The 27,938-nt window shown below is 37.8% G+C and overlaps 1 protein-coding gene across 10 annotated transcripts in view; it reads right to left on the reverse strand.

The window, feature by feature from the left end:
- The window catches only part of LOC149158109 (uncharacterized), a 136,766-nt gene that overhangs the window by 51,988 nt on the left and 56,840 nt on the right, over positions 1-27,938 (reverse strand). For 8 of the 10 annotated variants that reach the window (XM_089436125.1, XM_089436130.1, XM_089436128.1 and 5 more), the window contains 6 exons: positions 15,156-15,323; positions 14,447-14,650; positions 12,723-12,828; positions 3,697-3,879; positions 3,427-3,592; positions 2,964-3,301 (listed from right to left, as the gene is read on the reverse strand). In XM_089436125.1, the coding sequence (XP_089292251.1) occupies positions 2,964-3,301; positions 3,427-3,592; positions 3,697-3,879; positions 12,723-12,828; positions 14,447-14,650; positions 15,156-15,170 (1,012 nt within the window). In that variant the 5' untranslated portion in view covers positions 15,171-15,323. Of the gene's footprint in view, positions 1-2,963; positions 3,302-3,426; positions 3,593-3,696; positions 3,954-12,722; positions 12,829-14,446; positions 14,651-15,155; positions 15,324-27,938 lie in introns of those variants that run through there. The other 2 variants (XM_089436132.1, XM_089436133.1) reach the window with 2 other exon arrangements.

The following is a 27,938-nucleotide window of genomic DNA, read 5'->3' on the forward strand; positions in this document are numbered from 1 at the left end:
TTGTCTCAAAAATGTTCCATACACAAATGTTTTTCAAAGCCTAATATTCAAGCCTATGGCCCTAGTACTGATATGCATATCATGGTAATGTTAAATTCTTAAAGTGAAAGTGACACTCTCCTTTATCTTTCATTTCATTCTTTTACTTAAATTTTTAGCATTACCATGAAATGTATCAAGATGTTTGAGATTGGTTCTGACCTCATTGGATTTCATATGGAGCAAGTAGAATTTTAAATCTCACTCAAAATCCAGCAGACTTATCAGTTTTTCAGGATTTCAGGATTGGGGGATTGCAATGTTTCCATTGGATTTTGTCATGTACTAGGGTATGGAACCTGTATTTAATCAAAGCACCAAGCCCTCTATGTACCTTGACGTTAGTGACATTTGTCGTCGAACTCCTCTATCATGACCCTACTGTACCCATCACTCAAACAAAATTTTGACTTGACATGTTACGTTTTTTTCTATCTTATGTTAATTGCTTAGAGGGTGATATTAATGACAAAGATCCCAAGATAGGCAACAATTTTGATGATATGTATCTATCTATTGTAGCATGATTTTTTTGGATGCTAGAGGCCATCTAGATCCTATTTGTTGATGTATTTTCGATTCAGAGATGCATTGCACTTGATACTATTTTGATCATGTGAACCCTTACATGTTATATAAATGAGAACTTGTAACTTGTGGATGTGGTTGATGAAGATTAAAACTTCTAGATGATTGATGTTATATGGTTTAATCCATGTTTTTATGCTTTTTATATCTAATTCATCATTCTACAGGGTTTTGTTAACACATATGCATCAAAATATATAAAAATTCGCTCCCAATTCACTCCCAAACCGGGAGCTTTTGAAAATGTCTCTCCCCGCTCTCGCTTCCGCTCCTGCTCCTAAGTAACCTTGGTTCAAATTGTCAAATTCAGGAGGTTGGAGTAGAATGGTTGCTTATAACCATGGTTGCGGGGGAGAGCCCCCCCCCCCCTTCTCGAACCCGCTCCTGAAGTGCACTCAAACAAGTATATGGAAGCGTAGAGGGCAGAATTGTGTCTGCAACAAACGTGTTAGTAAGTTATTTTCAGATCTGTTATACTTGAGGAATATGCCCTAAGGGATGGAAACATAACTCTCTTGAAGTTTGTATGGTGTTTATTTTCTTGCGCTTCATTGTGTATTTGGTTGGACATAAAAGAAATATATATAATGCTATATTCTATGTTTGACTCAACACTAAGGCTGAAACTTCACAGGAAATTGATCTAGGACACCTCAAGGTTGACTCTTGAGGTGAAATTTTTGAATTTGCATTGATCAAAGATTTCTCAAAAATTTCTCACGATTCATGACTCATGACTCTTTAAGATCATTAGCATATGTTGAATCCTCAAGAATGCCCTCTAGATCAAATTTTGCACTGGATGTGCTCCCCTCTTGAGGGGTGCCCCTCAAGGTTCAACACTTGACTCAACCACCTCCAGTGGATTAAATGACCCCCAGTCTATCTAACAGACATCATCCTCTAGGGTTTACAAGGTTTATCAGTCCATCTAATCTTACATCACCAGATAAATGAGTTTAGGGTTTACAAGGCTTTGCTTTGCGTATATGTTGAAAGCCAAAAATATATCCACATTCTCTCTATGTGAGGTCTGATGGAATTGATTCAACCAGAAAAACTCTTGGAATGTGGTTATTCATTTAACTTGTAACATTGAAATATAGTTTAAATAAAGTAATGATAAATATATCCATCAACTTTAGGAATTAACATCCAAGGTTCTCCCTCTTCTATACCTATAGAGAGCTTATTGTTTTATTACTTTAATTTTTTCTTCCTTTTTTTATTTTTTTAATTATGTTGATGCATCAGCTGAATAGACTCGACCAAGTCAGATTTTTTCTAACTCATCCATGTGAAGGTGACTCGGCTGAATCAGATGCTGACTCAAGCTCTGGAGCGGTGGGCATCTGAGTTGGACTGGTTTTGGCCAAAAAAACCATCTGAATCTGCCAAGCTAAGTTGACTCATCCAAGTCTAATAATATGGCTTATAGCAAATTAGCAATAGCAAGGGAAAGAAGTTCCATCTATAGGAGTATGGCCACCTCAATGTCAAGCCTATCACCCACAAGCAAGTTATAAATGACATTATTTCCCTCAGAAATGGATTTCCTAAAGAAGATGAAGGAAATGCCATAATCTTCCCTCAAACTCTCAGCTTGTGTAGAAAATGTAGGGATCCTTGGTGCTCATTCTGATTGATCATACTATAGTCTATATCTCTCCAGCAAAATTTTCTATGTTCCATGATGCCACTACGGTCCATATGTATTTAGACTGTGGCCGTGCAGCAAGAAAGGCTAAGGTGAGAAACAGATGCATCATTCACAATGGAAGGAATGGAAGAGGGCAATCCATCCCCTAACACGATGGTTAGTGATCTTTCACCAAGCTTTGAGTGCTTTCAAACAGCATCAGATTATCAATGCTATTGGCACCTAGCTGCAATTTCTTCAGCTTCAGATCTGTACCATAAAGAAGTCAACACTCAAACAACTGAATAGCCTAGAGGTCATAGATATGAGGTAAGTTGGTAACTGTGTGTCTTTATTTCCTCATCTATTCCTTGTGTTCTAAACAGGAAATAATCCCAGCAAAACATGCTGCTTTTATATGGTTAAAAATGTACATATCAAATGTCTATCCAGAGTTTTTATTTTGCTAACTTGTTTCTGGGTTCTTAGTACTTGCCTAATATATAGATTTAAATAATTTTTCCTTTTGCTGACCTCAATAAAAGTATTGAAGATAGCTGAGTAAGAAGTGAATGATTTTCCCACTATCAAGAGCCGGTTGTCAAGGCATGTTGAAGTTAAAAGCTGCTTATTTGTATTATAATGATCTAGTTTACTTAAAAGGGAAAAACAACCAAAAAATGTAACACCATAATACCTCCTCCATTTGTTAGGTCTGCTGTAAGGTCTGAAAGACTAAAATTCCGCGGCAGCTGTCCAAGTGATCTGAGTGAGTCCCTTAGGCTGCCTCCTCCAACGTCTGGGACAACCTGTAATGTGCCAACTCCATTTGGACCTGCTGTGTCACCAGATAAGAATGGCACATCAAGGGGCATAAGATTTGTACCGATGCCTGAAATATCAGTCGAATTGAAGGGGAAATGACTACTTGACATGGCTGAAGCTGGACTTAATGACATGTCAGTCATAGATGATACACCACCGCAAGGTGTTTGCATAGCAGAACCTACTTCCATAGAACTGCCCGTCATATTACTGCATCAGCAGCCACTATATCAAGACCACTTCTTCAGCTGTAAAATGGCCTCCCTATGAATTAAAACCTATAAAAGAGCATTAACTTTCAATTTGAGAAACTAAAGGAAGAAAATAAGTCTTACTCTGTTGCAGAGCTCCTCCGAATTGACTGAAAATTTCCCTGAGCTGGAATTCCATTCACTACAGCTGGACTAGATAGTCCACATGACATGGAAACTAGATGGGGATGTCCAGTTGCTGGAAGAAGGGGCTGTGGCAAGACAGGGTACCCCATGGGTAGATGCTGGACTGCACTGCAAATAGGGTGAAAATGAGTAATGACAATTCCAACAATCAGATGCCAATAAAAGGGGCAACAAAACAAGGAGATAGAAGAGGTCAAGAAAATTTACCAGGTGAAGGGTGCATGCCATTTTGCATAGGAACCAAAGGAGCAGTTGGTGGCACCTGTAGTCTCATAAGCTGATACTGTTGTTCTAGCAAACGATTGAATAATATGATCTGTTTCTTTAACTTCAACCTTGTGTAATAAGCTTTAAAGAAGTCACGGTTCTGTTCTTCTAACTTCTGCCACACTGCAATTTTATCCTTATCATACATCTTAGTCACATAATTGTCCAGATAATATTCCATTACACTTTTGGCCATGCTTCAAGACAATGTTCATTATTCAGTCAGAAAACAAACATTAGGCACCAAACAAAGTGAACGTAAAAATTATTGAAATTGCCTTGTCAAACTCATGGTAAACATTGCTTTAGACTGTTGTGTTATGCTGCACACTTTCAAGGAAACGAACTTACTGGACCAGAAATTTCGTTGAAAATCGTAGTCCATCACCAGCATTAACATCACATAATAATATAGAATGCAAAATATCATTATTCGCATAAGATCTCTGAATTTTGGTACTACGCCACTATAAGCTACATTGTTATTCAACGCATCAAAATAAAAATAGCAATTGCTGGGTACTCAGTGGCATAGCAAACTAGAAGTAGGGCTTAGGAGTCATAACTAAAGTCCTTGCCACTTTTCTTAAACATTGAACTAAATGGGCACCGTAATTGTCTAAACTTTAGATCACGATATGTTTGGAATCACCACTTTAGTACCTTTCTAGTTGCCAAAAGAGAAATATTTAAATTTGTTTACTTCAAGGTTCAGCTCAGAAGCTGTCATGGATCCCTGAATAAAATGCTGTCTGTGAATTTTTTACTCACAGGCACGTCCTAGACAAACACATAGTATATCCTCTTCAATAAGTCAAGTAAGATAAGGCAAAACAAGTTATTTAAAATTTTATCAATCACAGAGTCAGTTTTGACCATTCTCTGTCTGGCATTTGCAAACTATCACATAAACCCCTAAATTTTAGTGGATGACACCAAACACTCTCAAGGTTTGGAACGTCAGAGACCATGATTGCACCTAGTTTTCTATAATTTGTAATCATTTGCTGAGAAATAAACCCCCTAAGGGAATCTGATTTAGCTGATAGGCATGAAAAATACTTGATATATAAGACTGGATTGGAAGAAGATGAAACATCAAAAACTTGCCATGATCAGATTTGGCTAGTATATATAAAAGCAAAAGATATGGGATTTTGACCTCTAAATAAGAAAACACCATCAGAAGTATCTCTTATTGCTCCAACCATATCAAACTAGGGCCCCCACAACCATAATATTAACAGAGGATGGTATTTTCCCTGAAAATTTTCATGAAACATCAAAAACTTGCCATGATCAGATTTGGCTAGTATATATAAAAGCAAAAGATATGGGATTTTGACCTCTAAATAAGAAAACACCATCAGAAGTATCTCTTATTGCTCCAACCATATCAAACTAGGGCCCCCACAACCATAATATTAACAGAGGATGGTATTTTCCCTGAAAATTTTCTTCTGATGGGTAGCATTTACCATACAATTGTAACAATTCCTCTTGCATTATAGCATACTTCAGAGAAATTGTTCCAATAGCAATAGAAATATGCTAAACTTCTGTAACAATAAATGCTGTTCTTCTCAACCATTGATTGTGCACAAGAAACTAAGAAAACCAAACTGCGGATGCCTTTCTAAAACTTCAATAATTGCTTGAATCATAAAACAAATGGAGATGATTGAATCCTCTTTTGGGAAGTTCTACCAATTAATAGCAAACTATAAAATCAAAATGTTCCATTGCATCAAAATATCTCTACCGCATATTCTTTACCCAAGGCCCAACAATTTTTTTCATCAAATGGAGGAAGTTCTGTAACAATCTGGACAGCCATTGACACAAGTGTTTACTTCATACTCCAAGATAACATTTTCAATTTGCAGTCTGATATAGCTAACTGTGAACCAAATTTAGCTAAGCACTAGTTTATTATATTTCTCTTTTATTTAGAACAACCAAAAGTTTCCCAAAATCTACTATTCCCGTCTTTTTCCTGAAAGAGTATGCATTCTGACCATGAAATAAAATATCATTAAAATATGACCACGATATTTTGGATACAAGAATATACAAGAAAGCTTGCTTATTATATATGTTGGAGATAAGTTGGCTAACTTCACTTGTGGTCCTAGTGGTCATTTAAGTCATTTATTATTCATCCTTGATGGGTTGTTGTAAGTTAACCAACACTGGTGGATAGCATGTGGGCTTGTGGTCCCACATTTTATGGATTGGGGGGCCGCTAATGTTAGACTTTTGTTCGCTAGACTCAATGCACACCAATGTTACCAGACTCGGAATCGGCAATAAATCGGCGAGGCAAAAGAGCGAAAAGTTTTAATTGGATCACGAAAAAATCAGGAAAAAGTCAGGAAAAAATCAGTATATTCAATAAATAAAGATATGCACATATATTGAATTTTAAAAAAACATTTTCATCAATATTCAATAAAGCCATGTCCAAACAATGCATAATATCAATAGATGTCCAAAATATCATGAATGAATAAGTATCTCATATATGTTATGAGTCCAAACATGATCCAAAGTACTGAGTACTAACTCCTAACCAGTGACTACATAGAACCAGAAGCATCTGCTTCTAAAAGTTTATAAAATACTGCATACTAATCAGTAAAAAAGCGGTAACTGAAATCTCTTGATTGCTGTTGAAATGAGACGATAATGATTTGCTACTAAAATCTATGACAGGGCACACGCTGAAGCTAACGCTGGAACACACCGCACACTACGTCTCTATTACACTACGCCTCTATGCGGAGTAATCTGAAATTGAAACCATGCCTCTATTACCTTCTCGGCGTATGAGTTGTCGGGCCTGAGCAGTGAGAAGTGAGTTACAGACTAGTGTCTAATTTTTAACCTAACTAAACTACGCAGCAAACAATGTGGCAACGCTAGAAGTCAAAACCCCTGCTCACCGAGTCTAGGGCTGAAAATCACCTCAGTCGCCTAAATCGTAATTAGTCGATGAGTCACGAGTCAAACTCACGTTGGCCATGAGTCAAACTCAGTCAACGCGAGTTTGACTCGCCCATAGTTGAATCGAATTGTTTGAGGGAAGAGCAGAGTTTATCGCGAGTGATCAAAGATTCATGTTTCACTGGTGCACACACACATACCAGATCTAGTAACAGTCGCTTAACCCAGCTAATTAATTGAAACACACTAATGTGCCTCACTAGAAACAAATTTAGCACAACGGAACTTATAAAACCAGCAATCAGATCATGCACAGTAAACATATTACACACAAGTTTTGCCCAATCAACAGTTCTTCATTAAATTCTTCTCAGAACCTACTCAAGCTCCCTTACTAGGATAATGGCCCTCGAGGAAATTACATATACAACAATTACCCTAGATCTGATCCAGCGAATCAAGCCCTAGATCTGTCCTCAATCTGGCTTATCTGGATCTCCTTTGTTGATCCATGCTCTTTCCTCAGACTCGGCACAACTGAGTAGCTCACTCAGAGAAAACCTGCAATATTACTCATGCAGATCTCCTTTCTTGCTCCGTGCTCCTTCCTCGGACCCGGCACAAGTAAGTATCTCACTCACAGCAAACCTGCCATATTACTAATGCAGATCTCCTTTGTTGTTCCATGCTCTTTCCTCGGACCCGACAAAATTGAGTATCTCATTCACAACAAACTTGCAATATTACTCACGCAGATCTCCTTTGTTTCTCCATGTTCTTTCACGTCTTAGTGCCCTGCTCAGCCCTCTTGGCCTTGCTCGGCCCTTTCAACACTCTCAACCCTGTTCATCCCTCTCGGCTCTCTTTCCAAGCCACATTCCTCAAGCCCTCTTGGCCCTCAAGGGGTCTGAGACCTACTCGACCTTCTCCACAAGATGTTCTCTTGTCAACCATGTTACCCGCCAAAAGGGGTAACCCTATAAGAGAAAAAAATTCCTATTGTTTACATCTAGTCAACCAACCATGCAATCCCTGACAGCGACTACTCGCTGATGATGTGCCATTATATCTCTACCACATGCATTAGCCATATGCTTCTCACCCATCTGGCAATAACACATGGACGAAGGTGAGCTTCCAATCCAAAGGTACTTTATTCATTTTGCAATCGGGTGCTTATGCTTGTTTGTATTTGGGCATTTGATATGAATTATGGGGTGAACTGGAAGAAGGAAGGATTTTTTACTGTTATCTTGTTCTCTCACCTTAAATGGGAGGTTAATCTTCAATCCTAGTCTAGTGGGACCTCCCCTAATAGCCCAAAGGGTATAGGAGGGGCACTACTTGAAAAACCCTGATTAAGATAGTGTAGTTCTATCTATCCATATTCTATACTTACCACTTACCATCATACATTACAAACCCTTATCTCACATCCACTCATCGGGTTCAACTAACCACTGGCTCTTTGGGTTTTGGCACCCATACATCCTTATACATAGGTAGGGCCCAAAACTTTGCCCTAAGAGGTTGATGCAGCTAAAAGAAAAAGAAAGAGCATATCATGGCCACAAAACAAAATCAAAAGAAAGAATATCAAAATGCAAAAGATGGTCAGGGCATACAAATTAGCACGTGGGCAAAAGCCTAGCATGAGCTCTACCTCACTCCTTATGGCCATCACCCGATTCTTGAGCACATGTTGCTCCATTACATCATAAAATGAACCCTTGCAGGTCCCAACCTTGACGAGCAATGAAATGACTCGCCCTTAAGATAGAATTGCTATACATCATTCAAAGCAAGCTCTAACCATTTGAGCTACAAGCAGTAATACAAAGAAAAATCAAGAAAAAGTAAAAGACACACAGGAGGGGTGGAAAAACATAGGCCAAGTTGGTAACTCCTGCATCCACAATTGCTCCCTCCCCATGTCTATACACTCAAGATGTGGATCCCCATCATGTTGGTCCCTTTGACCATGGCACTTGGCCATGAAGTCTTCTCCCCTCCATACCATCATTATTATTCACTAACACCTATCAATTGAAGGGTGGATTGAGGAAATGTTACTTCCCCTTAGGGGCAAGAAACACCTACTTAGGGTTGTCCTTTAGCCACTCCTTCCTAGGGAGGAAACACCATTGCGAGCTCAAGGCCTTGATTTTGGAAGGGAATCTTATTTTAAGAGTTAAATAGCCCATTACATCTAAGCTTGGTTCACTTAGATGCAATAATGATTATTGTCCCTGATGACTAGTTGCTTTCACTAGACTTTATGCTGTGATTGTCAAGTGGTTCAACAACCCATAACTTGGGCACCTTATCCAAAGGTACCTAGGCCATTAGAGAAGTGTATTGGCACCCACAGGTGAAGCATTGAGTGCCTTGGGTCTCCAAGTAGCAGTAGCACATCACATATGACTTTGGGCACCCCCTGCACCCAGGAGACCCTTTGGGGTACCCCAGCTGGGTTTTGGGGACCATAGAGAGCCATTGATGGAAAATTGAGGGCCAACCCTCAAATGATGATTTTCAGATGCTACTTCATCACACTTGGCACCTTGTAGCATCAATGATTGGCATTGGAACACTCTTCATGCATGACGTCAGCGCTAGAAGGTTAACAGCTCACACGTGTGGGCTTACCATTGCATTTTAGGTCAAAGCTAGTGGGTTGGCTTGTAACCCAAGGCATTTTTATGATTTGAGTTGTCATTAGGGGCTTGTAGGCTAATTCTTAGAACTTATCCTCCTCATATATATAGAAGAGAGGATCATTGTTATTCATCATCATCACTTGGGACAATTCGGCCTTTCTTGGAGAATTTTGGCCTTCTTGTACCTTTGGAGAGATGTGATCTATGGAGCATTTTTTGTATTGGAGCTATATTCTTGTCTTTGGAGAAGTTGCCTTGGATCAATGATTGGATTGTATCTGCATATTGTCTTGTAATGCCTTAATTATTGAAAATTTCTGATTTTGTCTAATGTATGGAAGAAATTAATGGTCTATGGTTTTTTAATTATGCCCTAATTTGTTGAATATCAATTATATGGAAGCTTGGCCATATTATTGCATGCATTACTCATTGTATGATATGTGAATTACAATCCCCTGGGTGATCTTACAATAGCTCTGCCACGTGAATTTTGATCCCTCACAAAGGTAATAGTTAGAGCTTTGTTGCTAGGGCATCAAAATATTCTTACTCCTTTGCAAGTTTTAGTCATTCTTAAGAATCCATAGTCCAATTGGTGATCAAGCCATCTTTTGTCCACAAATCAAATTTCTCTTTCTCTTTTCTCTAATTCAGCCCACTTAAGACTGAGACTTCTTATCTCACCAGGATTCAATACTAAATAGGCTCGTGATGAGCTATCAGCCATTGGAGAAGTTGTGAATGAATTTGAGCTTGTAAAAGTAGCTCTGAAGGGTTGTGCTAAACAATCGACCACCTTGGTGGAGGGGATCTTTCCTAGACAACAGCTTCTAGATTGGGGTCGGTTATGGGATGACTTTACCCAAAATGAAATTTGGGAAAGTTCTATCATTGGTGGACAATACAAGTGTAGAAATGTGGTGGACCTTGCTCTTGTTGGGCAAGTAAAGAAGGGCAAGGGAAAGGCCAAGCAAAACTAGTGTGGTGGAGGAATTTCACAGGGTAAGAAGGAGAAGGACATGAGCAAAGTGAAGTGTTTTGCATATCACAAGTTCGGTCACTATGTTGGACAATGTCCAAACAAGGAGGGCAAAGGGAAACATCTACAACAACAGCAACGCAAGTGTAGAAATGCGGAGGACCTTGCTCTTGTTGGGCAAGTAAAGAAGGGCAAGGGAAAGGCCAAGCACAACCAGGGTGGAGGAGGAATTTCAGAGGGTAAGAAGGAGAAGGACATGAGCAAAATGAAGTGCTTTGCATTTCACAAGTTCGGTCACTATGTTGGACAGTGTCCAAACAAGGAGGGCAAAGGGAAAACATCTACAACAACAGCAATGCAGATGGATGAGTTTGTGTTGGTCTCTTTCTTTTTTGGTACCATATCTCATGGTGTGTGGATTGTGGATAGTGAAGCTTCTCATCATATAACGGGATCTTGAGACCTCTTTACTAGCTTCGCCAAGAAGCACTGAAATCTTCATGTAGAGCTTGGAGATAATGCGAGATATGCAGTAGAGGGTGTTGGCAATATACAATTCCCGTTAAACTCAAGGAGTCTTATGGAGGTTAAGGAGGTGTTATATGCACCAGGGTTGGAAAAGAATGTGCTCTCTGTTTTGGCCATGGTGGACAAGGGACTTGACATCAACTTCATGGGAGATAAAAATTTTGTGAGGTTGAGAGGAGCAAATCCGAATGTGAGGCGTGTGATAAGGATCAGGGAGAGCAACCTATATATGTTCATAAGACATCTTGTGAAGGCCCTGGTGCATGACAATGATAGCTAGAGTGAGGTATGGCAAAAGAGGATGGGACATCTACACTACAAGGCTTTAACACTGTTGCAAGAGATGGTCACAAATTTTCCGGAGATCAGGGTGAAGCAGGAGGGTGTGTGTAAAGGATGTGCACCTGGCAAGCATGTAAAGGCAGCCTTTCCTTACAATAAAACCAGGTCCAAGGAAGTGTTGACCCTGGTGCATTGAAATGTATGTGGTCCTATGTCAATGGAGCCTATCACGAGGTTCAGCTACTTTGTTATAAGATTCAAAATAGTATGAAAAGAATAGAGCAATAAAGTAGAAATCAATGCACAAATCTAACCACATGCACTCTAGTCGACAATCACATATAATAGAAAATATAGAACATGGCCTCATCATTATTATAAGAAAAGTGTAAAAAAATCATGCCTTTAGAACTCAAAGGAAATACATACCCATTGTACGACTCACAGAAAATGACAAAACTATACAATTCCCTGCTTGTCTCTATACAACTCCCACTCATAAACACTTATAATTAGACGTAACACAATACATAAAGACAATATAACTTTACATTAAACAAGTAAACATGTCAGTCCCCTTTTTATTAAATAAGACTTTGCAATGGATGATATAATTTACACCATAGTAAACAGGGAGATGGACAGCTTGAATTATAAACGAACTTTTCTTCCTCATTTAAGTGAGAGAAGAATTCCCCTTAAAAATTTAAGTGCAAAAATAGAGTTCTTCCATTTGTATATCAGGGATTTATACACCCAAAATGATTCCTAAGTACTTGAGGATGAAAGTATAAGAGAAATAGTGTATTGCCCAAGGATGATCATTCTTCCTTGCGAGGAATGTGATCATTGAACAGTAAATCTGCTAAATAAAAGCCCAATATTGAATATTCTGGATAGGGATTCTCTATCCTGTCCCGCTAGATTGTATCATGTATTATCTAGAAGAGGCCAGTGTCACAAATGACCATAGTGGAGGTTTTCTTTAAATGGAAGAGTTCCATATGAACAGAAAGGAAGACAGATATTGGTAAAAATGCTTTTTATATCTAATTTATCTACAAGAAATTTACACAATTTCTCAAGATCATTAACTTGATGGATTAACTTCCTTCAAATCATTGGAAAATTTATGTTCAAATGAACATAATTTCTACCTTTATTTTGATCATGTGAAGTTCCCTGCTTGTGTTATTCAATTCTTATTCACTTTGTAATAAATGGTTGGTAAAAATCCTTAGCCTACATTTTCAGAAATAACTGTAAATCATTGTGTTGCAAGAGCTATTATTTATGCAGAATTTATTCCAAACAAGAAACACAAGTTCCCATTGAATTTCCACTGAAATTTCAGCAAATAAAAAGTAATCAATTGTATAAAGTCGGTCATTCTCAATCCAGATTAAAAACTGAAAATGTCAAGGGGGACTGAAAATGGAGACAAAGAAAATAAAAAACTGTGATGGAAAACAAAATGCAAACTAGACAAATAAAAAAGACATATATCACTAAGGTATGTCCAACAGCATAATAGAATAAAAAAAAATACTGAGAGAAAAAGAACTCACCAAGACTTGTAAAACCTGGTTCTATTTTTGCTTGGTTCAATAGAGTTTTTATTACTTCTCCTTGATTCATGTATAGCTGTAGACATCTTTCTATCAAATTCTGTACCTGTAATGTAATTGTGTAAAAAGATTAAAGCAAATAAAGTTTAAACTATAAGAGGCAGAAATGCATCAAAAGCTCATGTATAAGGGGATGCACAAATAGTTGAAAAGTTCACTAAGTCATCATAAAACTTAAGAAAGATTATGAAAGTGTTTTCCCATTCCTCCACTACAGATGATTTCATCTTATGTTGGAAATAGGATCACACGGCTCATGTCATAGATCAAATCAATGTTGCACGACGCAGGGACGAAGCGGGGACATTTTTTGGAAGCGAAGCATCGGAAGCATCATTTTCCAAAAATATAGGAAGCGAAACGTCTACTATATATATATATATATATATATGCAACTAAATTCAAAAAAAATCCAAAATACCAAATTAGTTGTAGAAGATATGAAAACATGCATATATGTACATAAATCAAGATAGATATGGCATCTATTGTACATCAATGATTAATTATTCGAGAATCGACCATCTAGAATCTAGATTCTTCTCCTCTTGTCTAGCATTTGCCTCTACCTCGATCATCTAAGGATATTAGTCAACATTGCCCAATTTTGATCAAACTACCTAATCCAAGCCTTAAAATATGCTAGATAAAACTTAACATGCTTGATCAATGATTTTGACTTGATTGAAAGGTAAATTTTTGCTAAGGCCATGACAAAGGAGTTCAACAATTAACACCACCAACACTAGGGTACATATAGGGTTTGGTGCTCTTGATTAAATGCCAATCACATACCCTCATACATGATATAATCTAATGAAATGCCACAATCTCATTGATCCTGAATTCCTGAAAACTGTTAAGACTGCTAAATTTTGAATAGGATATGAAATTTTGTTTTCTCCATATGAAGTCTAATGAGGCTGGAACCACTCTTGAACATCCTGAGTCATTTCATGGTAATGTTAAAAATTTAAGTAGAATTTAACATTACCAATAGGGAGCATCTAGGAAGCATCTAAGGAGCATCAAGGGAGCACCTTGGGAGTGCCTTGAAAGCCCCAACCCAACTTAAGTCAAAGAAAAAAGTTATAAAAAAAAAAATCGGGCCCCCACAAAACCCCCTGTTGACCTCCATATCTGCTCAGGATCTGTCCGGATCTGTGCCTGATCCTCCACGGATCCGAGGTGAATCCTCTTCCAGATCCACAAATCGGAAATCCAGAACCGTGGATCGGGCCTGCACAGTTCCAGATTTCCAGGAATCGCCTCAAATCAGCAGAACCAAGGATTCGATTTTCAGATCTGCAGTTCCGCCGGAGGATCAGCCAAGGATCCATACAGGACACGATTCGGCCTTGGATCCCTGGGGGGGGGAAGGATCGTGCAACACTGATTCAAACATCAAATAGTTTTCAAAATTTCAAAGCTCCAATGTACAGCTCTATTGAGGTGCATTTAATATGTATTGAAATTGAACTGGTCCCAACACTATCGATTCCTTGAGAGACCAGAATCACACACTTCTTCAGCAATGCAATATAGTCAACTTTATTGGCTTCATGCAATATTGCAATAAACACTTAGCCTTCATGACGAAACTCTAAATGATTAGCATATAACCAAAAATTTGTGATTCATGAACTCATATTATTGTGACTTACCAGTTGAATTTCATCACAGGAAACCTTCCTATTATCACCACTTGAAATTGGTCTAGAACTTGACTCTGTTGTAAGAGCTTCACTTTGGGCTTCGTGCAATTGCTCTTCTTCATGTTCTGCAGCTGGTTGTGATGATGGTTCAATTTCCTGTTTGCATTGTTGTGTATCTTGCTGCTGCTCCTGGTCTGGTTGAGATACAGGCTTCTAGTGCAGTTGACAATAATGAATAAATTTATAAATTAGCCTAAACCTATCTTAGAAAGTAAATTCTACAAATAAAAACTTTACAAAGAAGAAAATAGTTTCACAGATACACTCTCCTAGTAGAAAGTAGTATGCTGACATGTAGGGAGTATGTATGATTTTTCCACTCTAGAACAACAACAACGAGAGCACGACACTACAACCTCATAACATCTTGAGAAATGACATTATAAAGAACTTTTTAAGGTTCAAGCAAAACATTCCCAAGATTATTTCCATGGCATATAGCACATCAATTAAATGATCAAATCGGTTACAAAAGTAGCCATAATTGTGAATAAACAACAAGAATATGTCACCTACAAAAGTGTGTAAATTCTAAATAAAACTAAAGGAAAGATAAATGCTGCTACATAGAGAAAATTTAATCCTCGATGATAAAAGGAAAATGGTTGAAAGATTATATGGCCATGATTTGGATATTGTCATGCATGAAAACACATACCTGTAGCGTCTTCATTTCAAAATCCAAACATCATCGTCATTTCATGTCCCTTACTTGAGATAATCTACAGTCTTCACAGTTGCAACAGCATGAAAATTACATGAATTTTGGCATGATCTCTCCCATGATGACCATTTCTGTAGACGCCTTGTACGTTAGGTCATTAACCTGCAACCAAATGTCTTGAAGGTTTCTATCAAGGATGATACAAGTGGTATTCATAGCTGGCAGAACATGACCAAAGATAAGTTGACCTCATTTGACTTTCCAAAAAGTTTTTAAAAAGTTAACCCCCAGCTACGGATCATAAAGGACAAAAAATTAAGGTACATTGCTCAGAATCAGCATGCTAAAAGACCGATGTGCATCTATGACCTTAATTCTGTAAATGCAGAGTTTTGGACTGATTTCCAGCAACAAAAGCGAGTAAATCAAGAATCACAAGGGAATATATCTGATTCAGAAAATAAATCTACAATATCATCTTCATAAACATCCAGAGAAAAAAACCACTATCTTTTATTTTCTTCTCTCCCATCCATACAAAATGTTTAAGTGTAGATATATAACTGGGAAAGAAATCCAAGAGACAAATCCAGAAGACAGATGACAAAATTTAAAACCCAAATGTTGTAAGGAACACAAAACTAAGCAGTTACAGTTGGGCTAAAAAGACAACATGCAGAAAAGAAATGTATGCATGTGACTACTACTTGGACACATAATTACATCTCCCTTACTAGGAGATGCTAGTCTATAACATAATATATTGGCAATGCTGGTAACTTTTCCTTCCTCTATCATAAGCCATTTGGCAGATCAAAATTGTTGCACTATTTCACAGACCTTGTATTGTAGAAAACTATAGTGTAGACAAAATTAAAAGCACAGAAGAGAATGGAGAGAATATGCAACATTATATTAAACTGCAAAAACTAAACACTGCATAGCTATCCAAGATAGCTGCCCATTCAAACACTCTCTCGAGTACAACAGCTCTTGTTACTTCTATGAATTGCTGGCAAAGTGGCTCCAACTCTCTCAGATCACTCAATAGATCATCCACCGATTCATATAGGACTTCAACAAATTGTTTATCGAGTTTAGGGCAAGTTACTTTAAAGAGGTCCTCTATATTAAGTTCATTTATGATTTGTTACCTCAACTTAGGAAGGACTTGAACATTTTTCCTCTTCCTTCTTCAGAACAGACATTTCAGCTTGCCTCCAAAATAGAAGACATGCTGATTAAACCCAATCTCAACAATCAAAAGAAACCTGCTTCCTCTCCTCAACCCTATGCCAATAGTTAGCACAACAACAATGGTCCAAACAATAGCTCTCCTAGCTCCACACCCATTGTTGGCACATAGAAGAAGACAAAGTGGTGCTTCTGAGTCCTACCACCAACAGTGTAGGCATTATCATAAGGAATGTTTAGTTCTACACGTGAAAGCCACTAAGAAGGATCAAGTTTTCTTCACTAAGAAATAACAACCCTCTGAAGATAAAAATGTAGACACCATCAGTACATCTTCTACAGATCCATATTTTTGTCTTCATCACCAGTGTACACTAGCAGTGACGAAGAATCTTTGTTCACCCATAATTGTCATATCAAGGACAAACTTAGTTCTATCACTATGATCAATGAACTCAAAACAACTGGGTCCCCCAACAATTGGTAGAGGACCTAAAGCTGCCAATCACACTTCATCCTAAGCCATACCAACTCGAATGGGTCAAAAACCCTAGACAGCCTACACTAATCACTCAAAGGTGCTCCCTTACATTTTTCATCAGGTCCTTCGATGAGACAATGGATTGTGATACCACTCAACTTAGTTGTTATGACATGATCATGGGCAAACCATATCATTTCGCTAGAACACAATATGATGAATACTTCAACATCTATAGACTTCACAAGGATGGTATGAGGTAAAAACTCACCTCCACTTCTTAATTCTCATGTTCAACATGCTCTTTCTGGTAGACTGGCTATTAAGCAATTCAACCTTACTAAGTTCATGATGTTGTGTGTTGCATACCGAATCAAGGAAGGGAACAAAGGGATATTACCTCCCTCTGACAATGATCCAAACTTGGATTGACTACAAGACGTCTACAGACTAGAGGTTGGATCAACTGAGGAAGTTGATTGAAATAAATCAACTAATTGATAAAGAAAAACAGAGTAAAAGAAAATCAACTATAAAGTCAATTAGCATATCAACTAGTGCACATATGTTGACAACCAAAGCAAGAGATCGACTACATTCAATGAAGGACATAGTCTGATGTCAGTTAGAGAGTTGACAGCAAGGAGGGGATTTCTACATGGCATTTGATGACTGTACAACTTCACTGGATAGTTGACGTCGATTACCAAAGGGATGTCAAACCATTTGACAAGTTAACGGACGCAAGAGAAGATGAACCCATCTAACTGATTCTTGGAGATGGGCCATCAGAAGGTGAACTACAAGAAGGAGAGGACATGGTTGGAATGGCTTGGAGATTGGATACTCTGACTTAGGAACTCGATTGAGGGATCACATCTGACTTAGAGAGTACACTTCAATAGCAAATCTAATTACATAATTATACAAACACATATTGTTAGAAAATTCAAACAACAAAAATACACAGATCTAAACTCAATCACATATATCTTCTATTACTGAAGGAAGAATTACACTTCAATAGCTCAAAACAAAAACTCAGTATTCATCTCAGTGATGTGCCTTGCATCTCTTTTATAGAACTAAAGAAGTGGGAAGATACAATGTATCCAGTCACATTCATAAACTGCTCAAGGTGACTTAGCCAAACCATCACCCTAGCATGGCCAACTAGTGCATCCTAGTTACATGGATAAGAGTGCCAAGCACCTCCATTACAAAACAAACTGGAGCATGTAAGCATGCAACCCCTTCCTTGAGATTTGTGCCCTCTACCTAGACTAGAAACTTACCTGCATGAGCTCCCTAATTCACTAGGGATACGTACCCTCCCACTTAAAATAGCTCATGAATAAAAAGCTAAACTAACTCTAAACTAAACTAAACTTCACTAAACTAGCCAATGTGGTGTATGCCTAATCTTTTGCTTCCACACAACTCCACTTCGTTCCAAGCAAAGGTTTACCACACATTGCACACTCCAGTAGACACACCCCCTTTGATAATTTTATCAACTCCAATACCATGATATTATAAAAATACACAACATTATTGAACATAATGATGCATCTCTGAATTTGAGAAATACATAACATTAACTTTCTTTTGCAGAAGATAGTAGATTGCATGAACATACACTTATTTAGTAGTAACGACACCCCTTCGAAATGTTAACAAGATCACCGCAACTTAGGTTAATAAATCTTTCATATATCGACACAATTAATTTAAGATGGACTTAAAACTATAGCAATCAATAATGTACCATTCACCACAGCAAATAACCCACAGTGATGTTATTAGAATTGGACATATTGATATAACTGAATCCATCAACAAAAAAATCACACACACACACATATATATAATGCTAGGTGCCATCTAGCTATATTCAACTTTAGATGCTAGATACATGAGAAAATTTTGTACATTTTGTGTCATGGTTTGGATTTACATAGATGTAATTAATAATCACGATCAATTACATCTGTGTAAATCCAAACCATGACTCGATATACAAAAAACTGAATCCATCAACAACAAAATCACATATATATATATATAATGTTTCTCATGTACATAGCAGATAAAGTTGAATATAGCTAAATGGCACCAAGCATTATATATATATATATATAATGCTTGGTGCCATTTAGCTATATTCAACTTTAGCTGCTATATACATGAGAAAACATTGTATATTTTGTGTCATGGTTTGGATTTATCAATTACATCTGTGTAAATACAAACCATGACACAATATACAAAGTTTTCTCATGTATATAGAAGCTAAAGTTGAATATAGCTATATGGCACCAAGCATAATTACTAACACGTATTTGAACCAACATGCATAAACATTGAAGCTCTAGAGTCTAGAAGACCTCTAGAGTCCAATAATATCATACTACGCTCTAAAATCAAATCATTTGAATCTAGATCCTCTATGTTCTATGTCAAATATGGAAGAGTACCTAATTTTCCAACACCCCATATACTATGAAAAAATGAGATCAGAGGGAGATATTACTACCTATTTTGAGACTCAAGGAGCTTCCTACCCAATTTTTTTTTGCTATCACAACCAAAGATGTCTTACTCTCTTCATGAGATAAGTAGTCAGACAAAGATCTGAAGTCTTTACATGTCCCATCCCAATTTAAGGCATTCAAGAGGATAATCTCATACTTCCCAGTTGTCCCATTTAATCAGGGTGACATGCTGCATGTGGAGATTCATGAGATTTCATATTTATTGGTGGGACCTTGCATTACCTCTCGACCAGCCCTCTCCTAGGGGGTCAACCCTCCTTGCAACCCATGAGTAGATGATATTTTAGGACACAAGGTGTGCACCACCAACCCAATCAACATACTAGTCCTAGTTAACCCTAAAGTCGCCCCCATCACCCATCCAATGCTTCACCCCTTAGTGCTGCTCGAGAAGACACGCTTCTATCTAGGCCTCTTCCCTTCAACCTTGGATGTTAGGATAGTTGGGATCCCTGGGATCCCTCCCTCTTACTCTTATGCTCCCCTTGTGATCATACAATTGGGCCCTCTCAATCTTAGCAACTCCCCGAAGGATATCCTCTGCCAATGCACTCACCACTTCACAATTATTGATGCCTCCAATGAGAAGCCTGTATTGCAGTACCTTTACATGTCTTTAGCTAATAGCTTCGTCTCCAGCAAACATTGACATCCTCTCCTCCACTTCAGCATTTAGACGTTCTTCTACTTGTACCGTCTTTTATATCTTCTTTTGGATAGATACCTAGCTTTTATCTAGACTCCTAATTTTTATCTTTGCTACTTTAGTATATTGATCTAGGAGTGACTTTCACACTCCCACACTGTATTGTATTTATGCTAGGTCTATCCTTTTAGTCCCATTGACCTACTGTTTTGGTCATTAGTTGAACATTCATAAAATTATCTCATCTACATGGATATTCTCAAGAAGCACTTTGAATCAGCCCAAGAAGTACTCCAAATTAGCACAAGAATAGCACCAAATCAACATACGTTGCTACAACCATCAAAGTCTTCACATGCTCACAAAGAGAGAAGAGAAAATGTGTGAAGCAAATAGAGGCGGGGCTCATTAAATAGATGAAAATTATGTTTTTGGTTAGGATTAGGTTAACGTTTTTTTTATTTTGGGGGGGAAGGGTTTAGTGGGTGGGATTCTGTTGGTATGGAACTGATCAAAATTGGATAAAGCAAATCAAAACTGGCCAGTTTGGGACAAACCAGTGAAATCTGGTTTAAACAATCAATTCTGACCAGAAAACCAGTCCAAACCAGCCCGTTCTTATAACATTGACTCATACAATATATGCAGAAAAGCCAACTCCCATTAACTGGAAAACTACATATACAGTAGATTTACAACCAGTACAACAATGCCTCACAGGGAACAATCCCAACTGCACCACACCTTTACAACAATTAAGCTCACAATGACAATCACTCACAGCCTATGTCTCACATACAAGATATCCTTTAGCAAGTCGATATCTAATACACAAGAATGAGAACCCTAAAATTAGTACTTCGACTTAACTTATCAGTCACACTTATTAGCCTCTCTAAATTTCCATCATACACCATAGATGTGTATACCTAAAATTACATTGATAAAAAATGGCTGTCAAACCAAAACTATCAAAACAACCTCTTAACAATGGGATTACATAATCAAGGGTGATGGGGCTCACGCCAAGATATTCCAGTATCAATTATGACTTGGACAACAAACTTGAGCATACTAGCATGACCGCTCCTACAAAACAAGTCAAATAAGTAACCCTTGCTTGACTCCCAACACGATAATATGGTAAAGTCCACAACTATGTGTCTCACTCGCACATTCAAGATGCAACATACCTTTGTGCCAACTAAGTGCACATATTTTTCATCAATCTTTCTAACACTCCCTCTCAATGAAAATTTGTTTCTCTCATTCCCAGCATTATCCTGAAGTTCTCAAAGACATCTCTCAATGGTTTGGTCACAATATATGTTGAATAATGGAGGGAGGACATTTCCCTTCATTGTAATCCCCGATTTGGTGGACGATTCGCATTTTCATAAACTTACTGAGATTGAATTGCCTAGCAAGCAAGCTACTCGAAAGTACAGGCTGATTACGAGAAGAAGAGGTGAGACTGTACACCTTCCCATCTTTATGAACCCTGTAGGTATTGTTGTACCCATCATATTGTGACCTTCTAGCAAATTGGTATGGTTTCCCCAAAATCATGTCAGAGCAGCTCAATGGCGTTACATCACAATCCACTGTCACAAAAAAGTTCAATTGCAGAGGTAATGGAGCACTTATGAGTGATCAATGTGAGTTGTCTAGATTCTTCAACCCATTCACAATGGTTTGAAGATTCTACCAATTGCTATATCACCTACTCTTTTGGCTGCCAATATCAAAAATGACAGAGGCAAGCCTACTTTTGCTCTAACCGTTTTTCTAAATAGGGCCTTTCTATCACAACCAGTGTAATCCTCGGCTATCAAGACAAGCTAAGTATTGATGGAAGATTGGTCAATACATCCAACTCAACATGCCTAATTGCTTCTTGTTTATTAGCAAGAAAAGCATGATCCTTCACCGCTACCTTAACAGGTAGATGCTACCATCATTCATCATTGGAAATCCCGTAGCACTTGTGATAGGAACATCGCTTTCTAGCCCCAAGAGTTAACTCAATGATTGAACCAGCCACCCAAGGCATATTGTTGACGAGAAGGCTAGAGGTTAGGTTCAAATGTGGTTGAGTTCCTTGGGATTACTAGCTACTATTATAGCCTGAGAGCCACCCTCTGTTAGGACATTCTGCGGAGGTGGTTGGAATCCCACAATATTTTCCTTGGAAAAAAGGGAACACCGCTTTCTCTTCTTCAAATTTCAAGTTGTGGTGTTGGGGCCTCCTATGACCCAATATTGTTTAGCTGACCTTGAGAAGTGGTAAACAGTTGAAAAGAGAGTATATTCCTTGTAGTTGTTGGGGTTATGTTAAAGCAACTTCACTTCTGTCTTGGTAGCAAGTTGGAAAGAGTGTTCAAAAGAAATAACAGAAAAGAGTTCTAGTTCCTTAGTAAGGTGAGCAACAAACCAAAATTAAACTTAATGCAAAGAATTTCTTTAGAATAACTTACCTCAAGTTTAATGGATAGTTCATTCAAAGCCTCAATAAACTGTTAGATGGTTGTTCCATAGACCTGACTAAGTTGTGACCTTCTTGCTAGTGTTGCATCCTCGTATACTAACAAGTAGAACGGTTTGGGGATGATGACCTTGAAGTTATCCCAAGTGTCAATCAAAGGTTGGTGGGTGGTTATGAGGTGTTGGGTGTGTGTCTTCCACTAGGTAGGGGTCCATTCCTCTATGTGGACTTCAACATCCAAAACCTTTCCAGATTTGGTCAGATTAGATTGAGTCATGAAGTAGGCCCCCAAAGTATGAAGCCAAACGTCCAGTTTGTCCTGTTTCAAAGCTTTATCAAATTTGGGAATGGAAAATTCCATTACCATCTTCAAGAACTATTGGACAATGGAGAAACCCCATGAGCATATTGTTGGGCATTGGATAATCCAACGCTCCTTGCGTGTTTCGCGACATGTGTTTAACCGCCTTTCGAGGATCCGTTAACTTTGGCGATGCATCTGGTTACTAACACCAGCGAGTTTTAGTGTAATGTCAATCATGATTCCAACAAGTAGTATTAGAGCCAAAGGTCTCGAGTTCGAAACACCCCCGGATCGCCCTAGGGGAGAGATTGTTGGGCATTGGATAATCTAGTGCTCCCCGTGTGTTTAACGACATGTGCTTAACCTCCTCTCGGGGATTTGTTACCTCTGGCAATGCGTCTGTTTACTAACACCTGCGGATTTTGGTGTAACAACAATCGTGATTCCAACACATATTTTGTTGTTACACTAGCGATTGTTGGTACAAGGTCTATTGCAAGGCATATTACTGTGTCGTGATTAATTATCAAAATAAGCCTAGCATGTCTTGCATCATCTTGGCTTAAAATGTATTCTATTGTTGTTGTTGTGTCAAAACTTGCTCCATTAAGAGTTGCCTTTACTTATGTTGTTGATCCTACACTCACTATAACAAGAATTGAGAAAGAGAGGAATCTTGAGAATCGCCAAAGCTTCAAGAAGAGCTGCAAGGAGGCCTTATGTCATACAAAAGCCAATCTATGTTGATTCCAAACCAGAGAATGGATTGTAGGGAGCAAAAATGTTACGTACCCTATTACCTCTCCTTCCAACATGGGTATTCACATGCACTTTGATGGGAAAGACAGTTTGATGACACAAGATGACACTATATGGGTGGGAAACCTCGCTCTGATTTTTGGATGTTTTCACATTTTTCAAGGCATCTAACATTTCCCAAGGCAATGGTCACACCTCATGAAGCATCTTTAGGCAACTTGTGCTCACATGGACCTCTCCTCTACATGCCATTTTTAAGAGTATGGTATGCTCTACTCATTAGTCAATTTATGCCTTGATTTTCGCTTAATTTAAGGGTTGACTTGCACTTAGAGAATTAATGACAGCCATGGAGAGGATATATGTGGAGCAAATAATGACTTGAAGGTGTGACTTGTAATGATGTGGCATCTACTTAAAATATTTTTGATAACATGGACACTATTTAAAGGCCTAATTTGGAAAACTAATGAGCTAAACTAGAAGGTCGATTCCATTGCCTTTCGGCATCAAATTGGCTTTTTGGGGGTTTCATCGTTGATTTTTGACTTAAAAAAGCATCCCCATGCTTCATTGAGGTCCTTTGACCTAGGGTTTGGGCATGGGTCTTCACTTGATGCCTATTTTGGAGGTATGGAGCACCATATTACACACTTTTGGGAGTTGTTTTGATAAACCTGCCCATCTTTCAAGGCATATTTCCTTTCATGAGGTCTTTCCACCATTAGAGCATGAACGTTGGACATCTTTTGACCTAGGACAACACTACACTATGACTTGAGGATTAGACCACACCTTTGGAAGAGGATGTTGACTTTTTGGAAGGTTTTTGAAGGCCAACATGGCAGCTTGGGACAACATTTATCATTCTTTGGATGAAGTGACCTCTATATTAAGGTTTATCTCATCTCGAGCATTCTACATCTAGGTTGACCCCTTTTATTTTACTACTGTGATAAGTTAGTTAGTTATATTTTATGTTTCTTAGGCTAGATCTAAGGAATCATATGAAAAATTATTATTTTATTGCAAGAGGAAGAGATGCATCATCTATATAAAAAGATGCACTTCCCCATTTTCGCTCATGGTTAGATTTTGGGAGCTCTCTCATTAAGAGCTTAATTAATATATCCTTATTGGAGCATTTACGGTGTTAAGGGTTCTTTATTTGTGGATGAATGTTCTCAATTCTTGAAGTCTTTCCTACTTGATTTATCTTGGTTCATGAAGACTAATGGTGGAATTTTCAAGTCTTCTACAAGCTTTCCAAGATCAATCCATTGAAGGGTATAATATCCCCCTACTAATATTACTTATTTAACTTGAAAAAATTTCAATATTCTCTTTTCGGCATTTTTACAAACACTTTGCAACAATTATTTCTTCAACTATTAAGAAATCATTGCTAACTAATTTTGCTCAATAAATTCTTCAAATAGACACCATATGCTCCAGTCCAATTTTATTACACTAAATAAGAAGATCACATGAAAAATTATTTCAAGAACCTGGAGTATGCTTAGCAATGGCATTGTCTGGACCTTCCTAAATTAATTTTGGCACAAAGAAAGAACTTTGCTACTTCAAAAATAACTCAATCTTCTCAATAAAATCACCCCCAACAATCAATTTGGCTTCTTCAGTAGCCCTCCAAGGAATTATTGGATCTCTTCAAAGACAGTTCATCCTCATGCCTTCACAAGAAATAACTCAGCCCTCTATTAATCTCAATCCGGCAATGGAACTCAACCTCCTAGTAAAAACTCAGCCTTCACAAATTAATTTGTCCTCTCAAGCAATTTGGCTTGCCCAAAAGTATCAATTCGGCCTCTGAACTAATTCGACCCTAGGCTACAGTAGATAGTTTGGCCCCCAGGAAATGAACTCGAACCCCTGCAATAAAAACTTGGCCTCAATAATTAATTCGGCCTCTTCGAAATAGAACTTGTCATACACAATGATCTCGAACCTCCAAAGATGAAGAACTCAACCCCAACAATTATTTTGGTCTTCAGGAAATAGAGAGCTCACCTTCTCAAATGAGGAATTCGACTTCACCAATTTCTTGGGCTTCCTTCTCAAATAATTCAGCTTGTACAATTTATCCAGTTGCTGCAATAACTTAGCCTCTCCACAGATAAATTCAGCTATTGCAATAACCCGGCCTCTCCACAAATAAATTCAAATACTGCAATAACTCAGCCTCTCCACAAATCAATTTAGCTACTGCACTAAAAATTAGTCTCTCATTGGATTTGGTTCCTCCAATTTAATTCAACCTCTAGAGACCAATATGGCTCTGCTACAATTAGATGTATTTGATGTGATAATTTGACCCTCTAAGGAAACTCAACCTCTTGTGAAATAATTCGGCCTCCCAAGAGAATTTGGCCTTCCTCAGAAATTCTACCTTAAAGCTATCTCAACCTTTGAAAAAAATTCTCCCAGTAAATTACTCAACCTTGATAAAATAGGAGTTGTTGCAGTGATGACCAATCCTCCTTCTAGCTCCCACAATCTCCTACAAATAAACTCCTCCAATTGTGCACATATGAGGAGTCTGGATGATCCCTCCTTATTGACCAGCTAAAATGGATAGTTTCACCACCAAAGCCAACCTTGATCAGTTAGGGTGGATGGTTCCACCAACCAAACTAATCTCCACGAGGGATTCACACCCTTACACAAAGTTACAAGAGCTCTCAGATCAATTATTAAAAACAACAACCAATTCATGCCCAAGAGCAAGCTCCAACCTTCCTTTTATTGCCATGGGCTATCAAAATACCATGGGTCATCCAAATACAATAGGCCTCTTTTTTCCCCTTTTTAATAAAGTGGCATTATAAAGTTTTTATTATTTTTTCTCGGGGTCACTTAATAGCACCCTTTTTATTTAATTATTCATTGTCACTTCTAAATGTTGCTTTTTTCACCCAAATGATAGTCAAACAATTGGATTAATTGATTTCCCATTCTTCCATTTAACCTACAGGGATCAAATAGGCTACTGAGTCAGTGACCATTCAAAAAAGGGACACTACAAAGGGCATTGAGTTTCACTTAGAACAAAGAATTTTAAAATACATAATAAAATACATAAAGTTGAAATGAGTTCCATTAAATACTATGGGCAAATACCATGGGCCCATAAACCATCAATGGTAAAAAACCATAAAAATAATAAATTAAAAAATAATAATAATAAGTCATGACTCTTCATTAAAAGGCACCTTAGGCCATATTTATAGCCAGGGCCATCTCAATGTATCTAATCTTATTAATTCAATTATTATTGAATATATTCATTTATATACATTGTAATAAATGTTGTTAGCACATATTATTTCGGCAATTATTCTCTGCTACATTAGTATCAAAGCCAGATCATACAATCACATTATTCACCAACACAACCATACAATATTTTTTTTTTAATTAAGCAATTAATTAAATCAAAATTTAGTTGAAAAACACTCCTCTCGTAACAAGAAAGATGACTGAAATTAATGCAAGGATTGACAAATTAGAGAAAGAGTCCAAACAAAATTACAAAAAGTTTGAAGATAAAATTGATAAAAAACTAGAAGAGTTAAGGGAAGAGATTAAAAAAAAGAATGAATATCTTAAAAATGAGTTAATGCACAATCTCAAGTATGAGATCACTATAGGTATAAAAAATGGAATGAATCAAAGCATTGATAAGATGAGAATAGAGACAAGAGGAGAAATCCAAAACCAAATAGCTCTTAAAATAGAGAGACTTGAGAAATATTTCAAGGACAAAGAACCCCTGGCACACATGAACCCTACTTCACCCCTATCATCTACACTTAATCATGATTCGCATTACTCTGAAGAAACAATACTTCACACTCCCATGAGGAAGAACACAAGTGAGAATACTAATGATGCTATAACTCCCATCATTGTTTCCAAGTTACACACTATTACTCCTTACTTTTTTATGAAAATATGGATTATACTAGGACATGTTGATTCCACCTATGCCTACATTCCTAGAGGGATATCTATTAGAATTGGCACCTAGGGCCAAACTCCATGTGGATCACCTTATTTATGGCTTCTGATATTTTTCCTAGATTCCTCTCATCGAGAGGTGTAGGATTGATCTAAAGATCATCCGATTCCGATAAGTATATATGGAGATATTAATTTATTTTGATTATGGACAAATTGTCAAGGTCGGTGAGCAAACTTATGTAGGCTCAGAAGCCCAACAATCACGTCTATTCACTCTCAACGTTTGCATAAAAATACAAGGAGCCTCCTCCTCATTTGGAAAATTCATTCACTCATCTCCTCTCTCTCTCTCTCTCTCACGTGTCTGAA

This window comes from Pinus tabuliformis, chromosome 5_2 (genome assembly GCF_031772625.1).
Source record: "Pinus tabuliformis cultivar Carrire ecotype Pingquan chromosome 5_2, CPIR1, whole genome shotgun sequence".
Classification (NCBI taxonomy): Eukaryota; Viridiplantae; Streptophyta; class Pinopsida; order Pinales; family Pinaceae; genus Pinus; species Pinus tabuliformis.